This window comes from Acinonyx jubatus, chromosome D2 (genome assembly GCF_027475565.1).
Source record: "Acinonyx jubatus isolate Ajub_Pintada_27869175 chromosome D2, VMU_Ajub_asm_v1.0, whole genome shotgun sequence".
Classification (NCBI taxonomy): domain Eukaryota; kingdom Metazoa; phylum Chordata; class Mammalia; order Carnivora; family Felidae; genus Acinonyx; species Acinonyx jubatus.
This window is the reverse complement of record NC_069393.1, coordinates 57,453,342-57,468,241: the sequence shown is the minus strand read 5'-3', so window position 1 is coordinate 57,468,241 and position 14,900 is coordinate 57,453,342. Positions and strand designations below refer to the sequence as shown.

At 41.9% G+C, this 14,900-nt stretch overlaps 1 protein-coding gene across 1 annotated transcript in view; it reads left to right on the top strand.

Moving 5' to 3' along the window:
* Nucleotides 1–509: 509 nt before the first annotated feature.
* PKD2L1 (polycystin 2 like 1, transient receptor potential cation channel) overlaps nucleotides 510–14,900 on the top strand; it is a 31,350-nt gene continuing 16,959 nt past the window's right edge. Inside the window, exons 1-2 of the mRNA XM_015063141.3 lie at nucleotides 510–1,063; nucleotides 1,604–1,717. Coding sequence (XP_014918627.1) covers nucleotides 838–1,063; nucleotides 1,604–1,717 — 340 coding nt within the window. The 5' untranslated portion in view covers nucleotides 510–837. The remainder of the gene's footprint in view (nucleotides 1,064–1,603; nucleotides 1,718–14,900) is intronic.

The window sequence follows — 14,900 nt, the reverse complement described above, 5'->3', positions numbered from 1 at the left end:
AGCTCTCTCATAAGCCATAGGAGGGCAGACCTCAGAGAAAGGATATAGAGAGTCTGGACCTCCATAGTGCCCCCCACCATCGCGACCTCATCAGCAGTCAGGACCCTGCCCCTTAAGTGTCTAAAACAGGGGCTCCTCCTGCCTCTTTCCTTTCCCCAGCTGTAGGGCCACCACAGGGGACAGCCCAAGGTGAGACATTAAAGGGGCCTCAGACACCATTGAATGAACCTGGAAGGGGGGCAGCACTTTCCAGTCTCCTTTCCCTGGCCTTGGTCCCCAGCCCAATCCATGTCGGCCCTTTCAGGAGCTTTTAGTGGAAATTAGCCCAGACCCACAACGGAGTCTGCCAGGCATCCTCTTTTGCCAGCTCCTCCCACTGCTCTTTCATCCCCTCTTCTTTCAGACTGGGACCCTCCCCCCACCCCCATCAGCCACCAGGCCCATCTATAAACAGCCCTCCTCTTCTCCCAGCACACCTCTCTCACTCCTCCTTCCTTCCACCCCATCTCCACACCTCCCTCCCAGTCTTCTCTTTCTCCTGCCAAACCCCTGCCTTCAGGTCCCTCCTACCCCCCTTTCTCCAAGGTAGAGGAAGAGAGAGCCCCAGACAGGACTGATGGCCATTCTCCACCCCCTTCTGTCTGTTCCCTCCCCACAGCTAGTATAGATTCTCCCTACAAAAGGCAGGAAGCAGAGTCTTTCTGAGACCAGCTGTTCTCACCCTCTCTTTCCTTTGCCTTCTGCTAACTAGACTGGACTGTGCTTTGCTCCCTCTTTCTTCAGGTGACAGTGGGTATCTGACGTGCCAGGTCCCCTACCTCATTCCCCACGAATGCTATGGGAAGTCCCAAGGGGCAAGAGCTCCAAAATATGGGGAGAGGAGCCTGGGACAACCCTGCCTACAGTGGTCCCCGGTCCCCACATGGGACACTGAGGATCTGCACCATCTCCAGTGTGATGCCCCCTGAATCCCAGCCCCAAAAGCCTGAAGATGGACCCCAAAAGAAGGCGTACAGGACCCTGGTGTCCAACTGCTGCTTCCAGATCTGCCGTGGCATCAGAGGTACCTGGTGGGAGGAGGGTTCTTTCAGGATACTGGAGTTAGAAGAGGGGTCCCAAAAGCTTTTGGGGGAGATGTGATCTGAAGAAGAGGTGGGATGTCAATATCTCTTTGGGCTTTATGAATTGTCTCTTAGAGCCGATGTCCCCAGAACACAGAGGCCAGTCTCATGGTCTCTCAGAGAGAGAGCCTGGTGCAGTCATCTCCATCTCTGGGGACCCAGAAAGGCATGTGGGAGTTAGCTTGAGGGAGGGCATATTTGTGATGATACCCTAGATGGCCCCACCTGAAACAAGGACCTCCTTTCCAGGTCTTCATTCTCTTCTACCCAGTGTCTTTTCCACTATCTACCTCAGGGTGTTTGATGAAGGAGGGCAGGCTTGCATGTGATTAGGGTAGCCAGATTCAGGAAGATAATAATAAGGTGATGTGTGAGGAGAGGGCCAGAGTAGAAATGGGAGTAAAGTCCAGGGACTGATGGGCCGGGCAACTGGGAGGAACCCTGCTCTTATGGATCCTAGACATCTCTCCTATGTCCCTTAGGACTTTGGGGAACAACCCTGACTGAGAACACAGCTGAAAACCGGGAGCTGTATGTCAAGACCACCCTGCGGGAGCTTTTAGTATACATCGTATTCCTGGTGGACATCTGTCTCTGTGAGTAACATTTGTCTCTGTGTCTCTGTGAGAAGCATCTATGCATACAACATCTGTGTACACACTTCCGCAGCAACACCTGTGGAGATGGCATCTGTGTGTGAGCAGGTCGTGTCCTGGGATTGGTTACCTTTTCAGTTAAAGATATTTTTATTAAAAAGAATTTGTCAGGGCATCTGGGAGGCTCAGTCATTTAAGTGTCTGACTCTGGCTCAGGTCATGATCTCCTGGTTCACGAGCTCTGCCCTGACAGTGCAGAGCCTGCTTGGGATTCTTTCTCTCTCTCTCTCTCTCTCTCTCTCTCTCTCTCTGTCCCTCTCTTGCTCATGCTCCTCTCACTCTCAAAATAAATAAAAATAAAATTTAAAAGAAATTTTTGTCACTGAGTTCAGGAGAAGAAGGCAGATTGTTAGAAAGCTATTAAAGTTGTTTTGTCAAGCATTATGAGGGGAATACAGTTTTTAAATTCAAGTTCCTGGCACCAGTTCAGCCGCCACCATGTTTTGTTGGAAAGTGGAAGTTTTTACCCTTCTGTAAAATGTGGAAAATGGTTCCTTTCTATTTGGAACAAAAATAGTTTGGTGGGTTTTACATGGTTATTACGCTATGTCTGATCCCCGTTTCTTTAGAGGCAGAAGGAAAAAGGTTCAGCAGGCCTTGGAGCTCAGATTCCTGATAAAAGGGTTAAAGATGCAAGTGGTATGGTGGTCAATACAGCTAGGATTCTCCCATGTGAGAGACCACCATGCCACAGACACTGAAGCAAGCTTATCTGAAGTTCTGGGAACTTCCCAAACTGGGAAGGTTTGGTATCTAAGTTGAAAGAACCCAGTGAAAGGATGAAACACCGAGCCATGAAAGGATAGAGTCAAATAATTATAGATAATAACAAAGGTGCACCAAATAGATGGTATAAGGCCTATAGATAGGATGCTTTGTACATAGCCAATGGCTTCTTCCAAAACTTGCACAAGTGAATTTTAGCTAGTTTCGTGGAGTTGTATGTGTACGTGTGTGTTAATTAAACTGAAGTTTGGACCCTACAACTAAGGTGCCTCCATTATTGCATGACCTTATACCCCACAGAAAGCTCTGTTCTTTTTAGGATGCACGAATCTTTTGAAAGTGTCTGAAAACATAAGTGTAGATGGAAAATGTCATCATCTTAGAGCCAACTACATTTATGTGAGCTCTGTAGGAAAACTGAGCAGAAAGCACTTTCTCTGCTTGCACTCTGTTGGGACTTACTCTGTGGGAATAGAAGGGGCAGTTCTGAGTGTTTACCATGGGTCATCAGCACAGAGTGAAAGGAGACAGTGTGTGCGGGAAACAACAGTCGACCAAGTGTACATTCTGTGGGGGCCATTTGATTCCTTTCAGCAAGTGACCATCAGAAATTCATTTGTTGACATATTGATTTTTTGTCTTAATCATCTGCTAGGAAGGAGTGTCCTCTCCTTTTTCAGATCCCATGATAGCAGCTGAAACCCACAGGGAGAGCCTTTCTATATAAATGTCTCTATTTCCAGATTAGCCTCTGGAGCAAGATTGGGAGGTTCCTAGCTCCCCAGAGTTATAGTGAACCATTTCTGGCTCCTGTGTATGGAACCGAAGGGGGTTGAAGTTGGGTTTCTGGAAGCCCACTGAGAATATTTAGGGGCATTTTAATGCACTGGTGAATGCTAAATGGTCTGTGACTTGCCAAAGTCTGAGTCATAAACTCAGTCCAATAAGTGCAGAGTCCCTGAGCAGCCAGATTTAGAGGTTGTCCAGTTCAAGGACACAGAAATCCCTTCTCTATGATTCCTCCTGTGGTGCTCTGTTAGGTGGCCAACTAGCCCCATCCTGGGAAATATCCACGGGGATTTCACTATTTCATGGGGCAACCCATTCTACAGCTAGGCAGGTCTATTTCAGGGTGGCTATTGTGTGGTTCAATTAGGATGCTGTCTTCCAAGAGCTTCAATGACATGTGTTTGGAAACCCACCTTTATCAGTGTGCTTTTCCCTGTCAGTTCCTATGGATTCAGATATTCCAGGACCCATATTTGGTATTAGGGTCAATACTGTGGCATAATGGAAAGATATGAAGGTTGGAGACAGACAAACTGGATTCAAATACCAGCTCTGGCACTGACTGGTTTTATAACTTTGGGCACTTTCTTGTTGCTAGAACAAGGATAATACTATTTATCTTATGGAGATAACATATATAAATAATCTAACCCAATCACTGATAGTAATTATCTTTGTATCATCTAGTGGAATTTCAATATACTCACTTGGTCCTCTAGAGTGGTTATAAAGAAAATACGTCTCAAGAAAGAAGCAAATCTGAAAAGGCTACATATTGTATGATTCTAACTGTATGACGTTCCGAGAAAGGTAAAGCTATGGAGATAGTAAAAGGATCAGTGGTTTCCAGGGATCCGAGAGGTGAGAGAGATGAGTAGGTGGTGTGCAGAGAATTTTTAAGGCAGTGAAACTACTCTGTATGATGATATTATAATAGATACCTGTCATTATACATTTGTCCAAACCCATATAATATACAACACCAAGAGTGAACACTGATGTAAAGTATGGACTTTGAATAATGATGTGTCGATGTAGAGTCATCGATTGTAATAAATGTACCACTCTGATGGATGATTTTGATAATGGGGGAGTCTGTCCATATGTGGAGGCAAAGGTATATGGGAAATCTCTGTATCTTCCACTCAGTTTTGCTTTAAACCTAAACCTGCTCTAAAAAGTAAGGTCTATTTGGTTTGTGGTTGGCTTCACAGATAGGCATATAGGGCTAATATCATTTGAACAGCACCATTTAAGTTAAGGCATTTTCTCCAGAAGACCTCAGCTTATCACTACAACCACATCCTTGTTGTTATTAACAGCACACACACCAACCTTTTACTGAATGAAAGCACTACACTATATACATTATCTTGTTGACTACTCACAGTGATTCTAGGATATTGGTTCTGTCATCACTCCCATTTTATAAATCCAGAAAGGTTTAGATATGTGAAATAGCTTGCCCAGGGCCATACAGCAACTAAGTGGCAGAAGCAGGGATCCAATTCAGTGACTGTTGGCTTGATTCAGTTATTGAGACTTTTAACTAGAATCTGCTCCGGCCTCTCTGCATGTCAATGTGTTACACATTAATTTATTAACACCCATCAACATCTTAGCAAGGATAACTACCTATCCTACCTTAGGAGAAGCATAATTTTGAAAGAATTCTACCAGCTGGTTATTTTTCTTTCTTTTTATTGTTGTATTTTAAAAATGATATAAAAACATTAAAGAACATTTGAAATATAGGTCACCTATAATTTACCGCCACAACCCCACAGATATTGTCACTTATCTCCAGTCCTTATCCACATACTTACATATTTTACCTAGTTGTATCATATGGTTCCCTTCACTTACAATTGTATCTTAAATACTTCTTCATGTTTGTAAGCAGTTTTTATATTTTCATTTTAATGACTACAGTCACATCACAATTAACTATAATACTTCTCTTGTTGTCTCAGTATTTGCCAACTATAGGTAAATGTATGTATACTTGATACTTTTTGCCATTTTTGTTAAATTATTTCCTTTGGAATTTCCAGGGAGGGAGATTACTAGGCCAAAAGATAGGAATACCTTCTTAATACTTGCTATGTGGTGTTATTTTTGCCTTTGTAAGGGATCATACAAATTTATGATGCCACTAGTACTCTGAGATCAGACCAATTTTGTCACAATCTCACCAACATTGGATATTCTCATTTGTAATTTTTGTTATTAAGTAGGCATAACATGGTACAATTTGCCTTAATTTGCCTTTGATTATCAGTGAGGATGGACAGTTTTCTCAGGCTTTAATTTATTATGTGTATCTACTTTTGTGTAAATTGTTTAAGGAAGGCATGTTTTAAGAGGGACAAGAGAGGGGATGGGGGGTGAAGTTTGGCACATTAGACCCTAGGTGAGGGACCAACCACCAGGAGGCTCATTTCCAGGATTTGGGTTCCTGGGGCTAGGAAAAATAGCCTACTTTGGCCTGGGACAGGCCCTCATAAACTATGGTGGGCAGCCATACTGACCACATTCCTTTTCCCATATGCTTTATCTAGATACCAGAGCTATTAGGAGTTTCATCAGCTAAAATAGAGCTATCTTTTTTATGCAGGCGGTGTGGGTGAAACATCAGTCTTCCCACAATAACCCTATCAGTTGGGCAGCCTTTTAAGTCTTACAAAGAGCTTTTACGCCTATTATCTCATTTGGTCTTGACAACAATCCTGTAAGGAATAGATATTACTTCCATTTCACAGATTAGGAAACCGTTATTATTGTCATTATGAATAGTTCAGGAACGATCAGTAATTCAGAACAGTCCCTGATGGGTGGATTTTGTCCTATTCCTCTACATAGAAAATGCTGGAGAATGATCTTCTTGCCTCCACTCCTCCCCTCCCACCATCCTGATATTTATGAAAAGGCTTCCAGCGCTTTGTCTTCTTGGCAGGATGGCTGTAGCCTTTTGTTGTTGGAGGAAACATTGAAGGTCTTTGTATGAAAACAATGGCTGTTTGTTTTAGGAGACAGTATTGTTATCTCAAAGGTGCACCTGGGACTGGCCCTGTATAGGAGCGGCTCTGAGACAGGACACGGCTGGGTCTGGTCACCATGTAGTTGGGGAGGAGGGCACAGACCCTCAATCTTTGGTGACTTGTGCCTCCACACCAACTAATGTCAACTGGATGCTCTTTATTCATCAATGGTTGTAAGGAAATGCCTATCTCTGTTCACTCTGCCTTTTTTGAGTGGATCTCAAGGATCTGTTCATAGATTGGTAGAATCCTGCGTTAACAGGAGAAGTTGAAGTAAATTTGGAGGCTAGGAAGAAGATGTCCTTCTTTTTTGCTTTATTGAGATATAATTAACATACAACATTGCATTCATTTTAGGTGTAAAACATGATTTCATATATGTATGCATTGGGAAATGATCTCCAAATTAGTTTAGTTAATACTCGTCACCATAGTTACTTTTTTTCTTATAATGAGGATTTTTAAGATTTAATCTCTTAGCAACCTTCAAATATACAATACCGTATTGTTAACTATAGTCATCATGCTGGACTTATTAATCTTATAATTGGAAGTTTGTACCTTTTGACCACCTTCACTGATTCCACTTCCCCTCTCATCCCCCTGTATCTGACAACCACCAATTTATTCTCTGTATCTATGAGTTTGTTGGGTTTTGTTTCTGATTTTTGTTTTAGACTCCACATATAAGTGACATCATACAGCATTTGTTTTTCTCTGTCTGACTTACTTCACTTAGTATAATGTCCTTAATGTCCATCCATTATGTTGCAAATAGCAGGATTTCCTTTTTTGGTGGCTGAATAATATTTCGTTGTACATATGTACTGTATTTTCTTTGTCCATTCATCTGTCAATGGACACTTAGGTTGTTTCCATGTCTTGGCTATTGTAAATAAAGCTGCAAGGAGCATAGGGGTGCAGATATCTGTTTGAGATAGTGATATCATTTTCTTAAGATAAATACCCAGAAGTGGAATTGCTGGACCATATGGTAATTCTAGGTTTTCTTTTTTAATTTTTTTTTAACCCTTATTTATTTTTGAGAAACAGAGCATGGGCAGGAGAGAGGCAGAGAGAGAGGGAGACACAGAATCCAAAGCAGGTTCCAGGCTCTGAGCTGTCAGCACAGAGCCCGATGCGGGGTTTGAACTCAGGAACCGTGAGATCATGACCTGAGCTGAAGTTAGACGCTTAACTGACTGAGCCATCCAGGCTCCCCTGGTAGTTCTAGTTTTAATTTTTTTGAGGAATGTCGGTAGAAAATGTCTTTCTTGACTGGACATTCCTAGAATTGGCAAGGAAAGGAACAGAAACATATTGGAGGTTCAGGAAATGTCTGTGGGTGAGCTCTTATACCCTATGTGACTGTAAGGATGGAAGAAGATAATTGGTCACATAGAATCATGACGTTAGTGAAGGTATGATGGTGATGGGAAGAGCATGGGACCTGGAATAAGACGACATGGTTCAAATGACAGTACAACCAGTTATTAGCCATTGCCTTTAGCAAGATAGTTCAAGATACATAAATCCCTGGAAACCCTGATTTCTTTACATATCAGATGATGGTAATGACCACCTCTGTAAGATTGGTGGAAAAGAAGTAAGTACAAATAGAAGAGTGCCTGGCATATAGTAGGCTTTTAATAAATACCAGTTTATTTCGTTTATAAGTTAGGAAATAATTGAAATGTAAAGTTTAACTCACCGGAAGCCTGAGATCTGAGAAAAGCCTGAGAAGGCATCAGGATAATGCTTATGAAGGATCGGAAAGACTAGGCCCTCTAGAAACAGTTGCTGGGGATCAAGTTTGGCCATGGCTAGGAAAAGCATGAAATCATGAAATCATGAAAAGCATGATTTCATGCTTTTCCTAGCATGCTCAGTTACCTATGGCCCACCCAGACACAGAAAGTTACAAAGTCCTTCTGGTACTAGGGTGAAGTGATCTGAGCCAGCTCTAGCTAAATAATAGGGATTTAGGCCCACTAGCACACTTTGGCCGATATTTACCGTAGTAGAATTCCCTGGTGCCCCAGAATTCTGAGGGCCTGGATCACTGTTACAAGACTGGTGAGCCTGGACATATCTTGTTGTCCAATGCTAGATGATAACCTGTCATTTAGTTTTCCCCCTCATGAGGCTGTCGCTGGTCTCTAGGAATACAGTAGTACATTTAAGTGCCAGTTCTTGGAATCAGGGAAAGGCTTTTTACCTACAACTATGCTTTCTTTGATCAAGTACAAAGAGCAGGCAGCAGTAGCTGATAAAATCTAGCTATTCCAGATTTTTATAGATGAGCTCAGTTTGGGGCACTGCTGATGTGAGTAGCCAGAGAAAGAACATGTAGCTCTCATTCATAAAGCATGAGTCTGAGTATTGACTCTGCCTCTTGCCAATTGAATGACCCTGAGCAGACCATATAAATTTGAATTTCATGATTCATAGTGTTAAAAAGAAAGCCACAGGACCCAAATGGTGTCACTTAGGTTAAGGCCCCACGTCAGTAAATGAAGACTTACTACCTGACCCAATTGCAGTTTCAACCTCCCCAAAATTTAACCTTTAATCAGTTGCCACAGGAATTGTCTGGCCAACACTAGGAAATTTACTGATAGGCCCCTTCTGTTCCGCACAGAAGGGCGATCTTGCCTAAAACAATGGCTTCTTTGCTAATAATTTCCTTTTTCCACTCCCTCTTTAAAAACCTTTCCTTTTCTGCAGCCCTTTGGAGCTCCCCTCTACTTGCTAGATGGGACGCTGCCTGATTCACAGATCAATTGATAAAGCCAATTAGATCTTTAAAATTTACTTGATGGAATTTTGATATTTAACAAAAGGAAAACTGCTCGTGGGCAAAGTGGGATAGTTAGACCATGTCTGAGCTGTTGGGAGGTATTGCATGAGAAAATGCTTTGAAAACAATGAAACATGGTACACAGGTAAGGGATTATAATAACGCTGCTAATAATTTCCTTATGCTATTCGGTGGTGGCAACAGTAAGTCTATGATTTTAAGTTCAAGTAGATCGTTAGACCTGTGTGGAGGTTCTAGTCACAGATATAAGGCAAAGGGCAATATTGTCAAAGTTGTGCTCCAAGGACCCTGGGGCCTCCTGAGACCCTTTCAGGGGGTTTGTGAGGTCCTCCCTTACCAAATTACATGTCTGAGAGAGGTCATATTTTCTTCATATTTGTTTCTTTTTTTTTAATTTTTTTTTCTTTCGCATTTATTATTGAGAGACAGAGAGACACAGAGCATGAGCAGGGGAAGGGTAGAGAGAGGGGGAGACACAGAATTTGAAGCAGGCTCCAGGCTCTGAGCTGTCAGCACAGAGCCCGATGCGGGGCTCAAACTCACAAACTGCGAGATCGTGACCTGAGCCGAAGTCGGACGCTCAACCGACTGAGCCACCCAGGCACCCCTCTTCAAATATATTTCAACGAAACAACATACAACAACATGTTGAATTCTGAAGCAGATGTGAGAATCCAGCAGTGTTCTTTAAAGACGGACATTGAACAGGCTTGCAAAAGGGTTAAACAATCCCATTTTCCTCACCAAATTTATTTGTTTTGTTTTAGAAAATAATTGCTTTTCATAAAAATATGTTGTCTATGTTTATGTATATTGGGTTTGTTATTGTTTAAAAATGAATCATTATTATAAATGCTTAAATTTTTCCTCAGTTTTAATTTCTGTAAGGTAATTATTGTTAGCTACAACCCAAATTAAAACCTTTTTGAGTTCCTAATAATTTTTAGGAGTCACAAAAGTGTCCTGAGAACAAAATGTTTGACAACCACTTGTTTAGAGAATGAGTCTCAGCTAGTCAAATCATATTGTTTCTCGGCATGGAGTGTTCAACAAATGAAATATTGAGAGCTTGTTAGCAAAACATTCAAACTAAGGACAAGATCCTGGCTATTCACACATTCATTCTTTCAAATATTTATGAAATCCTATTACCTCGGTCAACTATTAAAGGCTTTCAGATACATGAGATACACCCTCTGCCTTCAGGGAGCAAGGGAAGCCAACACGTAAACCGACAGTGACACATGGATGGAGAGGTGCTCCAGGGTGACAGCAAGGTGGACAGAAGGTTCAGAGAGACCTGGGAACTCTTGCAGGTCTCAGAAGGAAGCAACTATTCAAGTCTGAGGAAACCCAAAGTCATTGCCATTTGTGTGTGTGTGTGTGTGTGTGTGTGTGTGTTGCTGTTGTTTTGTTTTAACATTACTGGCTCTCAGCCTGGAGTAGGCAGGGGTGGGAGCAAGAGCCAACTGAGGCCTCAGGCTATGAATATGCAAGAGCTTTGCCAGAGTCAGAGTCTGGAAGGGCAATGAAAGGAAAATATAAAACAGTGTTTCTCCTCATTCCATTCCAAAAGAATTCTACCCCTTGCCCCCCAAAATCCTGGGAATATCTTTATTAAAAGTTTAACTAATACATAGTTCTTTGTTAAAAACAAAAGTCAAATAATATGGAAAATGTTAAAGGCCACTATTCTTAAACACTGTAAATAGTTTGGTGTATATCATTTCAGCCATTTTCCAGGCACTTATATTTGAATTTTAGTGAAATGCACTTGTTTTATATAATCCTCTAGAGAATGCTCTGAGGATTTAACCCTTCCCTCATTTCTAGGTTGCAACTTTCTTCTGCCTACTGTCCATTTTAAGAAACATGAGACATTTGGAATCCAACTTTATATAAATGACCTAATAGAGTTAATTAGAACGTGTGAGTAGAAGGAGGAATTGCCCAAGAAGAACAGCAACAATAAGAGGATTTCTTCTTTTTTTCTTTTTTTAAAAAAAATTTTTTTTCAACGTTTATTTATTTTTGGGACAGAGAGAGACAGAGCATGAACGGGGGAGGGGCAGAGAGAGAGGGAGACACAGAATCGGAAACAGGCTCCAGGCTCCGAGCCATCAGCCCAGAGCCTGACGCGGGGCTCGAACTCACGGACCGCGAGATGGTGACCTGGCTGAAGTCGGACGCTTAAGCGACTGCGCCACCCAGGCGCCCCTCTTCTTTTTTTCAAGTTAATTATTTATTTGGAGAGAGAGAGAGAGAGGTACATGAGCAAGGGAGGGGCAGAGAGCACGGGAGAGAGAGAATCCCAAGCAGGCTCCACGTTGTCAGCACAGAACCCAACGTGGGGCTTGGTCCCATGACCATGAGATCATGACCTGAGCTGAAATCAAAGTCACATGCTCAACTGACTGAGCCATCCAGGCACCCACGTCTTTCCTGAGCCCCTCAGGAAACGAGGATTTCTTTCTTTTTTTTTTTCTTTTTTTCTAAGAGGATTTCTTAACAGGGCACTTCCTACTGAGAAAAGGAAAAGGAGTTTATATACTCAGTAAATAGTTTTAACTAAGAGATCTGTGATTAGATTTGACTTTTCTTAACATAGGAATTTTGTGTTGTCAGTTTGTTGACTTCAACTCTTTTTCCGTAATTTTCCTAGAAAAATTCCTTTTCCAAAGTACCCATCTGATGTGGAGGTATTCATATGAAACATTCACAGGAGTTTATTTCTCTCTCTCGTAACATTCTGAGGTATGAGAAGCCCTGGACTAATATGGGGCTCCACAGTCACGTGGAGCCCAGGTTGCTTCTACCTCACTGCATTGCCATTTTCAACGTATGCCTTCTACCTCATGCTCCAGCTCCTGCTCTTATGTGCATATTACAGCTGTCAGGAAGTAGGAAAGTAGAAAAGGAAAGTACATTCCATCCTTTTAAGGACATGAGCCGGAAGTTGTAAGTGGAAGCCTACTCCTGCACTCACATTCCACTGACCAGAACTTGTTCAGGCACCATAACTAGCTGCAAGGGAGGCTGGGTAATGTGGTATTTAGATGGGAGCCATGTGCTTCTAGATAAAATTACATGATCATGTAAGAAGGGGAGGAAAGGTATTGAGAAATGACTAGTAGTCTATGCCAAATAGGGGGAGAGCTCTTGCCCATAATTTGACATGGGAGTGGCAACAATTAATGGAACCCAGAGAAACCAAGGCACTTATAACCTCCCTGATACAAAATCACCAGGGAGGCTGATGAGGCCTGATAGTTTTCCACCATGAGTGGGTATTAAAGTATTTCACTAAACTATTGTGAAACTATTATCAGAGACTGTTGCAGAGGCATAAGAAGTGACAGTTTCAGGGTTCTTTATTTTATTTCACAAGAAAGAAGAATCACCCTGGAGGAGTTAGCATAAAACAAACTTCCCTCCCTCTCAAATTATATGACCAAAGCCAAACTGGATCCAGTGTGCTAAGAAATAGGTAGAGATGTTTCAGAGAGCTTCTCCACAATCCAGGTGATAAGAGGGGCTCAGGAAGAGGCCATCCAAGTAACCACAGGGTAAATTTATAGGATTGGTAAAGCCCAAGGAACTTCCAACCCTTCAACAATTGGAAGATTGATGGAACAGTGAAAGTTCTATCCGCACAATGACTGTCAGGGCTGGGTTTGGGGTGGAGGGAAGAGACCTCCAGATCGCTAGAAAAAATCCTTGCTTTTCCTCACAGCTATCCAGGTTAGGAAGGAGTAGTTGTCTTTTGAGTTTCAAAAACTTCAAGGCACAGAGTTTCCAACAGAGGAGTAGTATTGAAATATAAAGGAATTATAATTATACACTCGCTGGCAGAAGCACCCCAGCTTTTCAAGGTTCTTTGTCATTTAGTTGGCACTCTCCTGCCCAAGGAGAGGGCTGCTAGAAAATAACAGCAAAGTTCCATTAAATAGTAATTAGGACCAAGGAAGGAGCTCAGTAGCATATGATGGCCTAGATGGCAATCACCTGGGGAGCTAGGCACACAAAGAAACTGCTGACTTCTTGTTACTGCTCTGAGCTGGGAAGGTCTTTCAGCAGTTCAAAACAGAGGACTTAATACTCAGTCTCTACTATAAATATTGGAATGGATAAAATCAGGTTATTACCCAAGCTCATGATGATGGTGGTGATTAATAATTATTACAGTTATGCTTCTTTAATAATAATAATATATTATGCCCCACCTGAGCCAGCTTACATTAAAGGCACCTGAGCCAGCTCAAAGGCACATGAGCCAGCTTACATGAAAAAGCACAGGATACAGGAGTGCCTGGGTGTCTCAGTCAGTTAAGCATCCAGCTCTTGATTTCGGCTCAGTCATGATCTCATGGTTGTGGGATTGAGCCCTTCGTTGGGCTCTGCACTGATAGTGTGGAGCCTGCTTAGGATTCTCTCTCTCCCTTTCTCTCTGCCCCTCTCCCACTTGCACTCTCTCTGCCTCTCTCAAAATAAATAAATACACAGTTTCTCAAAAGCACAGATGCAATAAAATATAGCCAATTAGAACTATAATTTTTTTTAATTTTTAAAAAAATTTTTTTAACGTTTATTTATTTTTGAGACAGAGAGACAGAGAGACAGAGCATGAACAGGAGAGGGGCAGAGAGAGAAGGAGACACAGAATCTGAAATGGGCTCCAGGCTCTGAGCTGTCAGCACAGAGCCTGACGCGGGGCTCGAACTCACGAACTGTGAGATCATGACCTGAGCTGAAGTCGGACGCTTAACTGACTGAGCCACCCAGGTGCCCCTAGAACTATAATTTAAAAACTTGGCAAAAGAAATGGGAAAACATGGGGGGGAAGACACCTTGTACCAGAAAAGATGAACAAAAGTACTGCAAATAAGAACAAAGCCTGAGATTCCTGGCACCCAAAGCAAGAAGAAAACATAAACAGGCTGCGCAGTTCTCACTGGTAAGAAAAAGCACACCAGTTAATAAGGAGACCCTAGTTCTGGGAACAATTGGCTTTGTTGGGTTTTATATGAGACATGGAATATCATAATGGATAAAAGCAATGTTAAAGACTGAAGCTACTCTTCTTTTGGCTGTCTTTTATATCTGCCTCCTTTAAAATCCATATTAAATTCTCATTCTTACATAATTTTTAGGAGTAGCGATATACTATACAGACATATGTACACATTTGTGTATGTATATATGCATATAGGCATATATATCCATATATATATGCTTATACGTACACACACATATGTGTGTGTAAATTTTTATTGTATTCTGGAGACCTGGATTTACCCAGAAATAAAGCTTGGAGAGCCTTGAGGAATTAATTGTAGGTATGTTCCTAGAATATCATCATCAGTCGGTTTAGTCAGTAAGCCTCCTTTAATACAGGGTGATTAATGTATTTTAATTAATGTAGATTTGGCACAAATAAGCTAAAGTCATTGGCTGCTCTCCAGAGATGTTCCAACAGTAGCAGAAGGCTTTCTACCTCTATTTTCTTGGAAATAATGCCATCTTTTTGAAAATGTCATCGTTTCCACATAAGTAAGGATCACATTACAAGGGAATAAAATGCAGCGAAACTGGCTTAAACCATATGGGATTTATTGTCTAGGTAATGAAAGTCCAAAGGAGGGTAGGGTTCAAGGATGACCCATCCAGTGACTTAATCATCAAAGACCTGTCTATTTCTATTATTCAATTCTGCCAGCTGCACAGATTCATCTTAGGGCTGAATCCT